General features: G+C 43.9%; 1 protein-coding gene across 3 annotated transcripts in view; it reads right to left on the bottom strand.

Annotated features, from left to right (window-relative positions):
- Positions 1-13,177, bottom strand: part of clasrp (CLK4-associating serine/arginine rich protein) — a 117,348-nt gene that overhangs the window by 47,150 nt on the left and 57,021 nt on the right. For 2 of the 3 annotated variants that reach the window (XR_012101135.1, XM_073063889.1), the window contains exons 13-15: positions 8,185-8,433; positions 2,247-2,450; positions 259-298 (exon numbers count right to left, since the gene is read on the bottom strand). Coding sequence is in view for 1 of the 3 variants with exons in the window: in XM_073063889.1 (XP_072919990.1) it covers positions 259-298; positions 2,247-2,450; positions 8,185-8,433 (493 nt within the window). In the remaining 2 variants the exon portion in view is untranslated. Of the gene's footprint in view, positions 1-254; positions 299-2,246; positions 2,451-8,184; positions 8,434-13,177 lie in introns of all 3 variants that reach the window. The other variant, XR_012101136.1, reaches the window with a different exon arrangement.

Here is a 13,177-nt window from a genome sequence, read left to right as displayed (position 1 = left end):
AGCAAAGACAAAATTTAGCACTTTGAGTTTTTGGCACCGTTTGGAAACACAAAGGACCTTATGAAAGCGGAACGTGTTTAAGGTGCTGCCAAACTCGTGCGCTCTCTGCTGTGTTACCAGTAACACAGCATCAAGGACAATTTCAGGTTAGAAAGCGACTAAAAGTTGCTGAAAGACTACTTGAGGCTGCATAAGTGTTTCTGTGAGGTTTTCAGAAGGGGCTGTGTTTAACGGAGGTGAGATAAAATTCTTACTGACTTTGGCAGCTCCGGACTCTTTACCCACAGGAGTGTCAGACCTGGGAATGAGAAAAAGAGACACACACAGAGGGTCAACTTAACACAATCATAGTATCATCGCTGATGAACCGGTCTCTGAAAACTTACATTCGTTCCTCAACCACACTATTTAGTTGCACACAAGGAGAACAGCCTGGCCCCTGTCACCAAACTGTTCTAACAACTGAATAAAATTTTTTTAATTTTTAAGCAGAGTTGATTAGTTAAATTTAGATACTGACCAATCAGCATACGGAGCTATTTGGCATACAGATACAAAACAGGCAGAACGCAGAAGACTGAGGGAAGATTTGATAGAGGTATACAAAATTAGATAGGAAAGGTATAGATAAGGTAAATGCAAGCAGGCTTTTTCCAGAGACTGTTGGGTGAGACTGCAACTAGAGGTGAAAAGTGAAATGTGTAAGGCAGAGTTTCCCAACCTGGGGCCTAGAGACCCCTTGGTTAACGGTAGGGGTTCATGATATAAAAAGGACTAGGAACTCTTGGTTCACAAGGACCATGAAGGAAAGCTCAGAGGGTGGAGAGAGTGTGGAACAAGCTGCCAGCACAAGTGGCAGATGCGACTTCAACATTTAGAAGTTTAGAAAGGTACACGGATGGCAGGGGTAAGGAAGGCTATGGTCCCAGTGCAGGTCGATGAGAGTAGGCAACTTAAATGATTCAGCACAGAATAGATGGGCTGAAGGGGCTGTTTCTATGCTGTAGTTTTCTATGACTCTATAAGGATTCTAGGGTGTTACTTACTATTGGTCAATTACTAATTCTAAAGTATTATTTGCCTTTAATGTGGAGATTCCATTAAGTATTAATTCCTGGATTACCATTTGGATGATTGATCATGTAAAATAAGGAATTTGAACGTCCACAAAGTCCAATAATACTTCTAGTCCTTTCTAGATCCAGTATTCTAGAACATTAAAAAGTTTTTGACAAGAACAGGCCATTCGGCCCAACAAAACTTCCCAAAGTCCTATTCACATCGTTAGTTTAAATAACTATTGAGTTTAGATTTGAAAATACTCTCACCTACTCAACTAGATAGTTTGCTCCATGTGTCAACAACTCACTGTAAAGGAATGCTCAAAAATTTTAGTTGCCTCTTCATAGAACTCCAGCATATGGGTTAAACATGATTTCCCCTTTCTGAACCCATGCTGGCTTTCTAACATGCTTGTTGGTATCAGCTGCATTTCCATCTCATCCCTCTTTATTGTTTCCATCATCTTATCTACGATATATGTTAAGCGTATACTGGTCTATAGTTACCAGGGTTAGTGCAGTCACACTTGTATACAGGGATGTTAGCCCATTTCCAGTCCTTAGGGATTTCACCAGTCTTCACTGACTTTTGATAAAATACATGGTCAGGGTCTATATATATTGTCTTGCCCTGGAGGTTTATTAACTTTCAGCCTTTTCAGCTGAAGCAAGACTTCACTTTCTAAGAGCTCTAAAATAATTTAAAACAACCTTATTTTTCTCCTCACTAACTGGCATATTGCTAGCATCTTCACAGGTAAATACTTTCTCAAAATATGAGTTAAGAGTTTCTGTTATGTACTTCTCTGCATAATTTAACACCCCACTATTATTCATAATACACTTAACTTCCTCCTTGACTTCTCTTTTACTACTGAAGTATTAAAAACATCTCTTGGGTCAGTCTTAGCATGATGAGCAATATCCTTCTCAACCTGCCTTTTGGCAATCTGAATTTTCCTCTTGACAATTGCTCTCATATTTTCATAAGCCCTATGATTAACATCATTACTAATTTTTCTGTCTTTTCTTCAATAATTTTGTATGTACATTTTTATTCCCGCCCACTTCTTTGTCCTTGACACAAAAAGCCACATGCACCAGCACAGAGGGATGGGGGGGCTGGAAGTGAAGAGGAGGGAGCGAGGGGGCAGAGGTGAAGAGAGGAAGGGAGTGCAGTCATACTTTTTCAGTTTTTCGCCCATGGCAGGTGAAGCAGCCACCTTCCCCAGGCTCTCTTTAACGGGGGACAGAGACTTGCTCTGGCTCTGCGAGCGGCTCAAGCTGTCACTGCTGCTCCGACTGCTGCTACTCCTCCGTCGGCTCAAGCTGTAGCTTCCTCTGCTGCTTCTGCGGTAACGGTCGTCCGAACGCGAGTGACTCCGGGACCTCGGCGGGGGGGGTGGGGAGAGGAAGGAGAGATGCTTTAAGACAGCATCACAGCAGCAGCCAAATACATAGATGATTACAGTGGAAATTGCCCTGAAATCCAATTTCCAATCCAACATAAGCTAATAGTGTTTTGACTGTACACTGTTGAATAGATTTTCATGTACTACATCACTATTTATGTCTACATTAACTACCTACACATACATGGGCAGCATGGTAGCATACCAGTTGGCGTAATGCTATAATAGCACCAGTAACCCAGTTTCATTTCTGCTGCCATCTGTAAGGAGTTTGTATATTCGCCCTGTGACTGTGTGGTTTCATCCGTCAGCTCGTTTCCTTATACATTCCAAAGATGTATGGGTTAGTAGGATGAAATTGGGTGCCATTGGGCCAGAAGGCCGTTATCATGCTGGATCACTAAATAAATAAATAAAATCACTCCGGTGTCATAAATTTCTAAAGCAACACACACAAAATGTTGGAGGAACTCAGCAGGTCAGGCAGTGTCTACAGAAATGAATATATAGTCAACATTTCTGGCCAAGACTCTTCTTCACCACTGAGAAGGGAGAAGGAATGGGTGAAGCTCAGGAGGACGATGGTGCCTAACGGCAACTCCTTTGCTTGCATCTTCAAAAACAGCTCTATTTCCATCTTTAATATCTCTATTTTTCCCTTGCAGAATTCTTTTAAAGACTCTGACCTGGAGTTACACGCCGACTTTGGTTCTTTGCGGGAATGGGACCTGCTCTCGGGTCTCACGACTGGCTGCTAATCAATATACAAAGGACACGGCCCAGAAGACTAGTGCGCCTTCAGGGTTCCGGGATTTTATGGCTCTAGAAGCTTGAGGTCGGTGCCTCCGCAGGAAACTAGTGTGTTGTGGGAGTACACGGAAGATCAAAAGCAGCAAGCTAGCTTCTGCCCAGAGATCTGAGTTGTTTGGGCACAGAGCTCAGAAAAAACGCAACAGACTTTTAACATCGTAAATCAACGAGTTGTTTGTTATGTCTCCACTCTCGCTGTGAAACAGGGACACTTCTTTTTCGTTTATTAGGGAGAGAGAGACAGCCTGTGCTATGTTGAATTACCGGGTGAGCGACTAGACCTTGGGGCACTGCAAGTCTGTGTCTTTACTGATGCTTTGCTGCACACTTGAGCACTCAGTGGGGGGGGGAGGACACCATTGCTTTTTTTTTGCTGGTGGGGTGGGAGGGATCGTTGCTTTGCTGCTGCTTATAGGTGGGGGGGAACTGGGGGGTGAGCTTTGGGGTTTTAACATCTAACTGTCATTCATTCTTTGGGGCATTCCTCTGTTTCTGCGAATGGTTGCAAAGAAAAAGAATTTTAGAATGTATATTATATACATTTCTCTGACATTAAATGTACCCAATTTCCTTCGGGATCAATAAAGTATGTCTGTCTGTCTACCTTTAAAACCTTCAGATTTCAAGTTGAACTCAATCATATTGTGATCACTGGTTCCTAAGGGTTCTTTTACCTTAAGCTCCCTAATCGCCTCCAGTTCATTACACAACACCCAATCCAGTATAGCTGATCCCCTAGTCGGCTCAACAACAAACTGCTCTAAAAAAACCATCTCTTAGCCATTCAACAAACTCACTCTTGAGATCCATTTCTAACCTGATTTTCCCAATCAAACTGCATGTTAATATCACCCATGACTACCATACATTGGCCTTTTGACTCGCCTTTTCTAGTTCCTGTTGTAATCTGTGGTCCACCTCCCAGCCACTGTTGGGAGGCCTGTATATAACTGCCATCAACGTCCTTTTACCCTTGCGGTTTCTTAACTCAACCCACAAGGATTCAACATCTTTCAATCCTATGTCACCTACTGATTTGATGCCATTCTTTACCAGTAGAGCCACACCACCCCCTCTGCCTACCTTCCTATCCCTCCGATATAATGTGTAACCTTGGACATTCAGCTCCCAATTACAACCATCCTTTGGCCACGATTCAGTGATTGCCACAACATTATACCTCAGTGCCTGTAACCTGATCACCGTGGCATTCTCCCAGGAGGTCATCCCCCACAAAAGTATCCAAATCGGTATACTTGTTTTTGAGGGGAATGACCACAGGGGTGCTCTGTTCTAACTGCCTATTTCCATTTCACCTGCTGGTCACCCAGCTACTTGCCTCCTGAACTTCAGGGTGACTACTTCCCTGTAACTTTGATCGATTATCTCCTCACTCTCCAGTACAAGCCAAAGGTCATTCAGTTGCTGCTCCAGATCCTTAGCACGGTCTTCAAGGAGCTCCAGCAGGATGCATTTCATGCAGGTGTAGCTTCCCAGGAGACTCTAGGTCTTCCAGTTCTCCAACACCATAGCCATTTCAATTGTACAGTAACAAGGGGGAAAAAAGATAAAAAGGAAACCTAAACAGACACTTTACACAGAGCTGAAGCCTCCTTTGAGCTAAAGCTGTTGTTTCTACTCTCGTCACTGGCCTACTCCACTTATCCCTTCTGTACTTTTACTTAGTTCGTAGAGCTCTGTTGACACCGCTGATAGGCCCTATACAATGGACAAACGTCCTCGAAGCTCTCTTTTTAAATAATCGCTGCTGACTTCCGAAAAACACCTCTTCTTCGTAGAGCTCTGTTGACTCTGCTGATAGACAGACTGAGCCTCCCCAGTCTCTCCTCCAGAAGAACAGACCCAGCTTCACCCTCCAGGCAGAACAGACCGACCCAAGCCTCCCCAGTCTCTCCTCCAGACAGAACACACAGAGTCTCCCTAGTCTCTCCTTCAGACAGAACAGATCAAGCCAGTCTCTCCTCCGGACATCCAGACTGAACCGACTGACCCGAGCCTCCCCAGTCTCTCCTCCAGACAGAACACACCAAGCCTCGTCTCCCCAGTCTCTCCTCCAGACTGAGCCTCGTCTCCCCAGTCTCTCCTCCAGACAGAACAGACTGAGCCTCATCTCCCCAGTCTCTTCTCCAGACAGAACACACCAAGCCTCGTCTCTACAGTCTCTCCTCCAGACAGAACACACCAAGCCTCGTCTCCCAGTCTCTCCTCCAGACTGAGCCTTGTCTCCCCAGTCTCTCCTCCAGACAGAACACACCAAGCCTCGTCTCCCCAGTCTCTCCTCCAGACAGAAGTATTTCAGAATCTGCTGATCGCCTGAGATTTTTCACACAAAACAGTTGCTAGAGCAGGGGTTCCCTAACTCCTACCATTAACCAAGAAGTCTGTGGACCCCATGTTGGAAACCCCTGCCCTAGTGGTTGGAGAGTGGTGCGACAATCAAAAAACATTCTGTGAGTGGCAGTTCTGTGGGTCAGAGAAGAATGGCCAGACTGGTTCAAGCTGACAGGAAGGTGGCAGTAACTCAAATAACCACGCGTTACAACAGTGGTGTGCAGAAGAGCATTTCTGAATGCACATGTGAAACATGGGCTACAGCAGCAGACCATGAACATACACTCAGTGCCCACTTTATTAGGTAGTGGAGGTATCTAATAATGTGCCCACTGAGTGTAGAAGCATCTCAATATTTATTCTATGAAAAGCCTTGATGACTTCAAATCTTGCTTTCTGTTAACATTAAGTGAATGCTGCAAATGAAAGTTAAGTCCTCTGCTGGTGCAACCAGTGGCTCTGGTACCAGAAGGTTCCATCTACAATGACACTTGCTTCTCAGTTATAATGCAGGAAAGCATTCAAGGTAGACCATCAGTTTAATACCCAACCTAAGTGCCTGTTAACAGCTCAGTAAACAAGGTGATAGTTTCTGGTGAATGTTGCCCTTACAACTAGTTTGCACATCTAAGGTGGTTTGTCTTATTATTACAGACATAAAATTGTTTGAGTTATTACTTATAACTTTGTCTGGTTGCATTTTAGACAGACAGACATACTTTATTGATCCCGAGGGAAACTGGGTAGCCTGACACGGAAACACCAATGTCCATGAACGAGGTGGATACAGCCCAGTCCATCACGGGAAAAGCCCTTCCCACTACTGAGCACATCTACAAGCAGCAATACCACAAGAAAGTAGCATTCATCAAAAGGGTCTTGGCTGAAACGTCGACTATTTATTCATTTCCATAGATGCTGCCTGACCTGCTGAGTTCCTCCAACATTCTTTTATTTTGATCCATCCACGGCATGCTCTCTTTTCACTGCTACCATAAGGAAGGAGGTACAGTACCCTTACGTCCTACATCACCAGCTTCAGGACAGTTATTACCCTACAACCATCAGGCTACTGAACCACTCACCACAATTCTGAACACAACTTACAAACACTTTCAAGGACTCTATAACTCATTTCTCAGTATTAATTATTTATTTTTAATTTTTTTTTTTAAATGTATCTCAGTTTGCTTTCTTTTGCACATTGCTTGTCAGGCTTTATTTGTGGGCATATTTTTTCATTGATTGCATTGTACTTCTTCGTATTTACTGTGAATGCCTGCAAGAAAGTGAATCTCAGGGTAGTAAATGGTGATATATATACACATACACACACTTTGATAATTGGGTTGAGTTCTTCTCCAACCTTGACAATCCGTTTGCAAATGCTTCATCACCATATCAAGAGACATCATCTGTGCACGGTTGATTGTGGTGTGTCCTCTGAACGCTTGGTCTTTACATATTTATCAGCTAATTGGTTGTCATTATGGAAATTCAATTGTGACGCAGGGAGATCCCACCACTGATTAGTAGCGTGGTGAACTCCGTGTGTTCTCTTGAATTTTGCCCACATTGGCGCATACATCGGTCTACATGTCTGTTTACGGAACTGCTCAAGGAAAACTATGCTTCTAGGAATCCTCATGAACACCACGTTTGCTTGTGCCATGACTTTCACTGATGCCCAATCAAATTTATGCCCTCTCCATCCTCATGGGTAGAGACAAGGGAGAGTTGGTCGTTTCACTTTACTGTTGATGTTCAAGGATCCTTGTGGGTTGTTTTTTCCCATTTTGGCCGATGTAATATTTCCTGCAGTCCTCACATTGGATTTTGATAATAAAGTTACCCTGAACTTTACGTCCTTAATTCTTACAAGAAAAAGAATTTAAATTCTATAAAACCCATTGCCTTGAGACTTCAAAACGAGACAAGATCATAGCAAGTAAACCATTATCATTACCATCTCAACACTCTTCCAAAGCTTCCTCTCTGAAAACCCCTCAGTCCCACTTCTTACATAGTGCTGCTTGTTTAATCTTCCCCATCATTTTCCCACCTATTCCCAGTGCAGATCTGTCACCATACCTGGATCTCCTGCCATGACTGCAGGAAGCTGTTCAAAGCTAGCAAGATCACAGTACCCAGATCATAAGGTTAACCCTCTGCCATCGTGGATCAGTGGTGCTTGTTAAATCTGCTCCCATTACTGCTTTAAAGAGATTAGCTTTGTACTGCATGTACACTGAAACATCTAAACACAGAGTGAAATGTGTCATTTGCGTCAACAACCAACACAATCTGAAGGTGTAATGGAGGCAGCCAGCAAGTGTTGCCATGCTTCCAGTGTGAACACAGCATGCCCACAGCTTATTAACCCTAAGCCATACGTCTTTGGAATGTGGGAGGGAAGCAGAGCACATGGAGGTCATGGGGAGAACATACAAACTCCTTACACACAGCTGATCTTACAGCTGTGTGCTGTAAAGTGTAATGCCAACCGTGCAGTTCTATCTGTACCTGGGCAGCAGATGCGGATACCCTACCTGGATCTCCTGCCACGACTGCGGGAGCTGATGTAGCGTGTCCTGTCAGCCGAGCGTGAGTGTGAGCGGGAGCAGTGGCGCCCGTCTCGGGACCCTCCTCTGGTGTAGCGGCCATACGATCGCGAGTAGTGCCTGTTGCGTGAGCGGGACCGGGAGCGGGAGTAGCCCCTCGTCCGCCGGTGCCCGTGGGATCGGTGGCTGCGAGAGCCTGATCGAGACTGTGATGAGGAAGAGGAAGAGGAGCGGCGCCTGAGGAATAGAGAGAAACATAATAAAGTAAAACGATAGTCTGCTGGCACCAAAACTGAATTTGTTGAGGCTTTCGTATGCTGAAACCCACAAAAGCACAATATTACAAACACAAGGAGATCCAGGGAAACAAGAACACTTCGCTTGGGTTTGAAATTGAATTTGGCTTGAGCCAAGATAAGTCAGTGACTTTGTTCACTCCGACACTCCATTGAGAAACTTTTGCTTTCTTGAAGGTGACATTTTTCAGGTCAAGCAAGGTTACATTAAATGGCAGCACATTCTGACACCTCTAGAGGTTCATGAAGATGACAAAGGATTCATGGAAGGTTTTAGATGTGTGGAGCATTGTATCACAGCCAATATTCATCCCCTGAAGCAGGGGTTCTTGACCCGAGGTTCACGAACCTCTTGCTTAATGGTATAAAAAAGGTTGGGAATCGCTGTTGTAAAGACAGAACTGACAATAGATCATCAGTCTGAAATATTAACTATTTATCGCTCCCTGGATGTTTTGACGACACTTTCTGCTTTTATACTGTGGAGAACTCCTTTGCTCTCTTCTGAAGCCATGTCCAGCAGTCTCATGTCCCTGCAATAGGCTCTCAGCTTAACATGATGTCTGTAGGTTAACAGCTTTGACGCTGCAATCATTGGCTGGGTTTCTGTGTGTTCAAACTTGCCCATTTCTACATAACACCATTTGCGGCTCTAATGTAGAACAGCATTCAAGATGCAGCACAAGACTACACCCAATACAGTACCCATATGCAACTCAGACAACACAGTGGCGGTCCCTGGGGAATGTACTCCTTAAACCTAACACATAAAACTGAGGTGTTCGGACTAAGTACCAGAGTAATGTTTCAGCTGCAGGTCTGACTCCTTCAATCTTACATAAAATAAACTATTCCAGAATTAAATCCATTTGATTCATTGCCATGTTTTAGGGACCTTTTTTTTTGAAACTAGCAACACCATCCTTCTAAACCACACTCTCCTGCTTCTCCCCATAACCGTTAATGCCCTGACTAATCAAGAGCTACCAACCTCTGCCTTAAATATACTCAATGATTTAGCCTCCACAGTTGTCTGTGACAAAGTGTTCCACAGATCACTATCTTCTGGCTAAAGAAATTCTGCCTCATCTCTGTTTGAAATTTGCACTCTCAGCAATGAAAACTACCTTCTAACCTTCTGTCCTGAAACCCCTCACTCCAGCTTTGGGCCCATGACCTTACAATTGGAATACCACCCGATGCTTTCTAGAGCACAACAAATCCATCCAGCTGCATGAGACCTCAGTACATGTCAGTACATCTCCCGGTAGGCCTTGTATTGATCCACATCTGTAAACTATTTGTGAGATCTTCCTATTCCCTATGGCAATATTGCTAGGTGCTATCTTCAATGCTTTGATTCTACAGGTAAGCTAGACTTCCATAGTGTACCAGAGAGAGATAGATCAGCTGTTTGATTGGATTCAAATGTCAGTAAGACCAAAGAACTGATTGTGGACTCCAGAAAGGGTAAAGCGAGGGAACACACACCAGTCCTCATAGAGGGATCAGAAGTGGAAAGAGTGAGCAATTTCAAGTTCCTGCAAGTTCTGAGGACATAACCTGGACCCAACATATTGACGCAGCTACAAAGAAGGCACAACAGTGACTTTGAGGAGATTTGGTATATCATCAGTCACTCCCATATTTCTACAGATAAAACTTGGAGAACATTCTAACTGACTGCAGCACCATTTGGTATGGGGAGGGGGGTCTACTGCATGGGATCAAAATAAACTGCACAAACTTGTCAATTTAGTCAGCTCCAGGACTCCGTAGTGTCCAGGATATCTTCAGGTAGCGATGCCTCAAAAAAGTGGCATCCATCATTAAGCACCCCCACCACCCAGGATATGACTTCTTCTCATTGCTGCCATCAGGGAGGAGGTACAGGAGCCTGAGGACACACACTCAGTGATTCAGAAACACCAGGCTCTTAGATAAGCACGTGAATATATAGAGAATCGAGTGTTATTGACCACATGCAGACAGAAGAGATTAGTGTAATTAGGGATCATTAGGTTAATGAATTTGGTACATCTTTATGGGCTGAAATGCCTGTTCCTGTGCGATACTGGTCCATTGAATATTATACCACTTTCATTTACAAGCTTAAAAATCTCAGCTGGATCATCTCAAACTCTGCTTCCAAAGACAACAAGCTCAACTTCCTTATACTTTCCTTTATTACCCGAGCTCTTGAAAAACTTCTTGCACACAATCCTACTAAAGTCACAAATTGCCCCATTTTAATCGTAATGCATATGTTTAAGTAAAACTGTCCACTGCAAGATTTCCCAGTGGTCACTCATTTCAGTTCGACTGCCCATTCCCATTCTATAATGTCTGTTCATGGCCTCCTCTACGGCCACCATGAGGCCAAATGCAGGTTGCAGGAGCACCATTACATATTCTGTCAGGGTAGCCTCCAACCCGATGGCATGCATATCAATTTCTCTAATTTCTAGTAAATTCTCCCTTACCCCTTCTCTGTTTCCATTCCCAATTCTGGACCTTTTCACACCTTCTCTTCTCATCACCTTCATCTGGTGCCCCTCCTCTTTCCCTTTCTCCCATAGTCCACTGTCCTTTCCAATCAGAATCCATCTTCTTCAACCCTTTAGCTCTTCCACCTATCATCTCCCAGCTTATTTCATTCTGCCTCCCCACCCATCCACTCGCCTGGCGTCAGCTATTACCTGCTAGCTTGTACTTCACCCCCTCTCTCTACCTTCTTACTAGACCAAAGATACAGGAGCAGAATTAGTCCATTTCCCTCCTGCCTTCTCCCCATGCCCTGACTAATCAAGAATCTATCAAGCTCTACCTTAAGTCAAGTTCATTGTCATTTAACTATGTACATGTATATAACATATATAACCACATAATGTAAATAGAAACCAGACAACATTTCTCCAAACCAGAGTCTAAAGCACAGAAGAACACATAACATACGATAACTTATAAATATACCAAATGACTTGGCTTCCTCTGCAACCTGTAGTAGGACTTCCACAGATTCACCACTCTCTGGCTAAAGAAATCCCTCAGTTTCTATGTTTCTAGCTCTGTTCTAAAGCCTCTATTCTGAGGCTGTGTCCTCTGGTCTTAGGACTCCCCACTATAGGAAACATCCTCGCCACATCCACTCTATCAAGGCCTTTCATCATTCGATAGGTTTCAATGAGGCCACTCCTCATTCTTCTCAACTCCAGTGAGTATAGGCCCAGAGCCATCAAACACTTATTCTAGATTTTGCCCACTTTGGCCCATAACCTTTCCTCTCCATAGATATTCTCTGACCTGCTGAGTTCCTCCAGCATTAAGATTCCCAGCATCTGCAGAATCTCTTAGGTTTATAAGTTAAACTACAGATTGTCCCATTGCCTCAGAGCGATAGAGGATGAAAGGTGACCTGATAGAGGTGTATAAGATGATGAGAGGCATTGATCATGTGGATAGTCAGAGGCTTTTTCCCCAGGGCTGAAATGGTTATTACGAGTTTTAAGGTGCTTGGAAGTAGGTACAGAGGAGATGTCAGGGGTAAGTTTTTTATGCAGAGAGTGATGGAATGGGCTGCTGGCGACTGTGGTGGAGGCAGCTACAATACGGTCTTTTAAGAGACTCCTGGATAGGTACATGGAGCTTAGAAAAATAGAGGGCTATGGGTAACCCTAGGTAATTTCTAAAGTAAGTACATGTTCGGCACAGCATTGTGGGCCGAAGAGCCTGTACTGTGCTGTAATTTTTCTATGTTTCTATATTTCTTCAAGACACACTCTCCCAAATTAATGATAACATACTGTAAGTTTAAGTCACACTGTAGGTTAAATAACACTGTGTTGTAGGAAACCATCTTTCCCACTGGCCTCTAATCCCGCTCAGATTACCAAACAATCACATCCACTGGGCAGAGAGACTAAAATAGTAAATCCAGGTTTACTGAGACCTCACAATCCATATCATCTCATATGGCTGAGTGGTGCCACTCAATGCCTCCAGGAACTGATCAGACTTCAGAAGGAAACCAGAGGTCCATGAGCCAGTCCTCATAGGAGGATCGGACGTGGACAGGGTTAGCATCTTCAAGTTCCTCAGCATTATTACTTCAGAGGACCTCCCCTGGGCCCAGAACTTAAGTGCAATTATAAAGAACACACAGCTGCGCCTCTATTTCCTTAGAAGTTTACAAAGATTCGGGCATCTAAAGCTTTGACAAACTTCTATAGATGCGTAGTGGAGAGTAAATCAACTGGCTGCATCACAACCTGGTATGGAAACACCAATACCCTTACACAGAAAATCCTGCAAAAAGTGGTTGACACTGCTCAGTTCATCATGGGTAAAACCCTCCCCACCACTGAGCACCTGAAACATTATCGCAGGAAAGCAGCATCCATTATCAGGGTCCCCACCATCCAGGTCATGCGCTCTCCTCGCTGCTGCCATCAGGAAAATGGTACACTTTAGGACTCACACCACCAAGTTCAGTCATTACCATCGGGCTCTTGAACCAAAGCGGATAACTTCACCCAGCTTCACTTGTCCCATCACTGAACTGTTCCCACAACCAATGGACTCACTTTCAAGGATTCTTCATCTCATGTTCTCAATATTTATTACTTATTTATTTATTATCATTATTGTTTCTCACTTTTGTATTTGCAGTTTGTTGTCTTCTGCAC

Source organism: Hemitrygon akajei, chromosome 12 (assembly GCF_048418815.1).
Source record: "Hemitrygon akajei chromosome 12, sHemAka1.3, whole genome shotgun sequence".
In the NCBI taxonomy this organism is placed as follows: Eukaryota; Metazoa; Chordata; class Chondrichthyes; order Myliobatiformes; family Dasyatidae; genus Hemitrygon; species Hemitrygon akajei.
The sequence above is the reverse complement of the archived record's forward strand: the minus strand, read 5'-3'. Positions and strand labels throughout refer to the sequence as shown.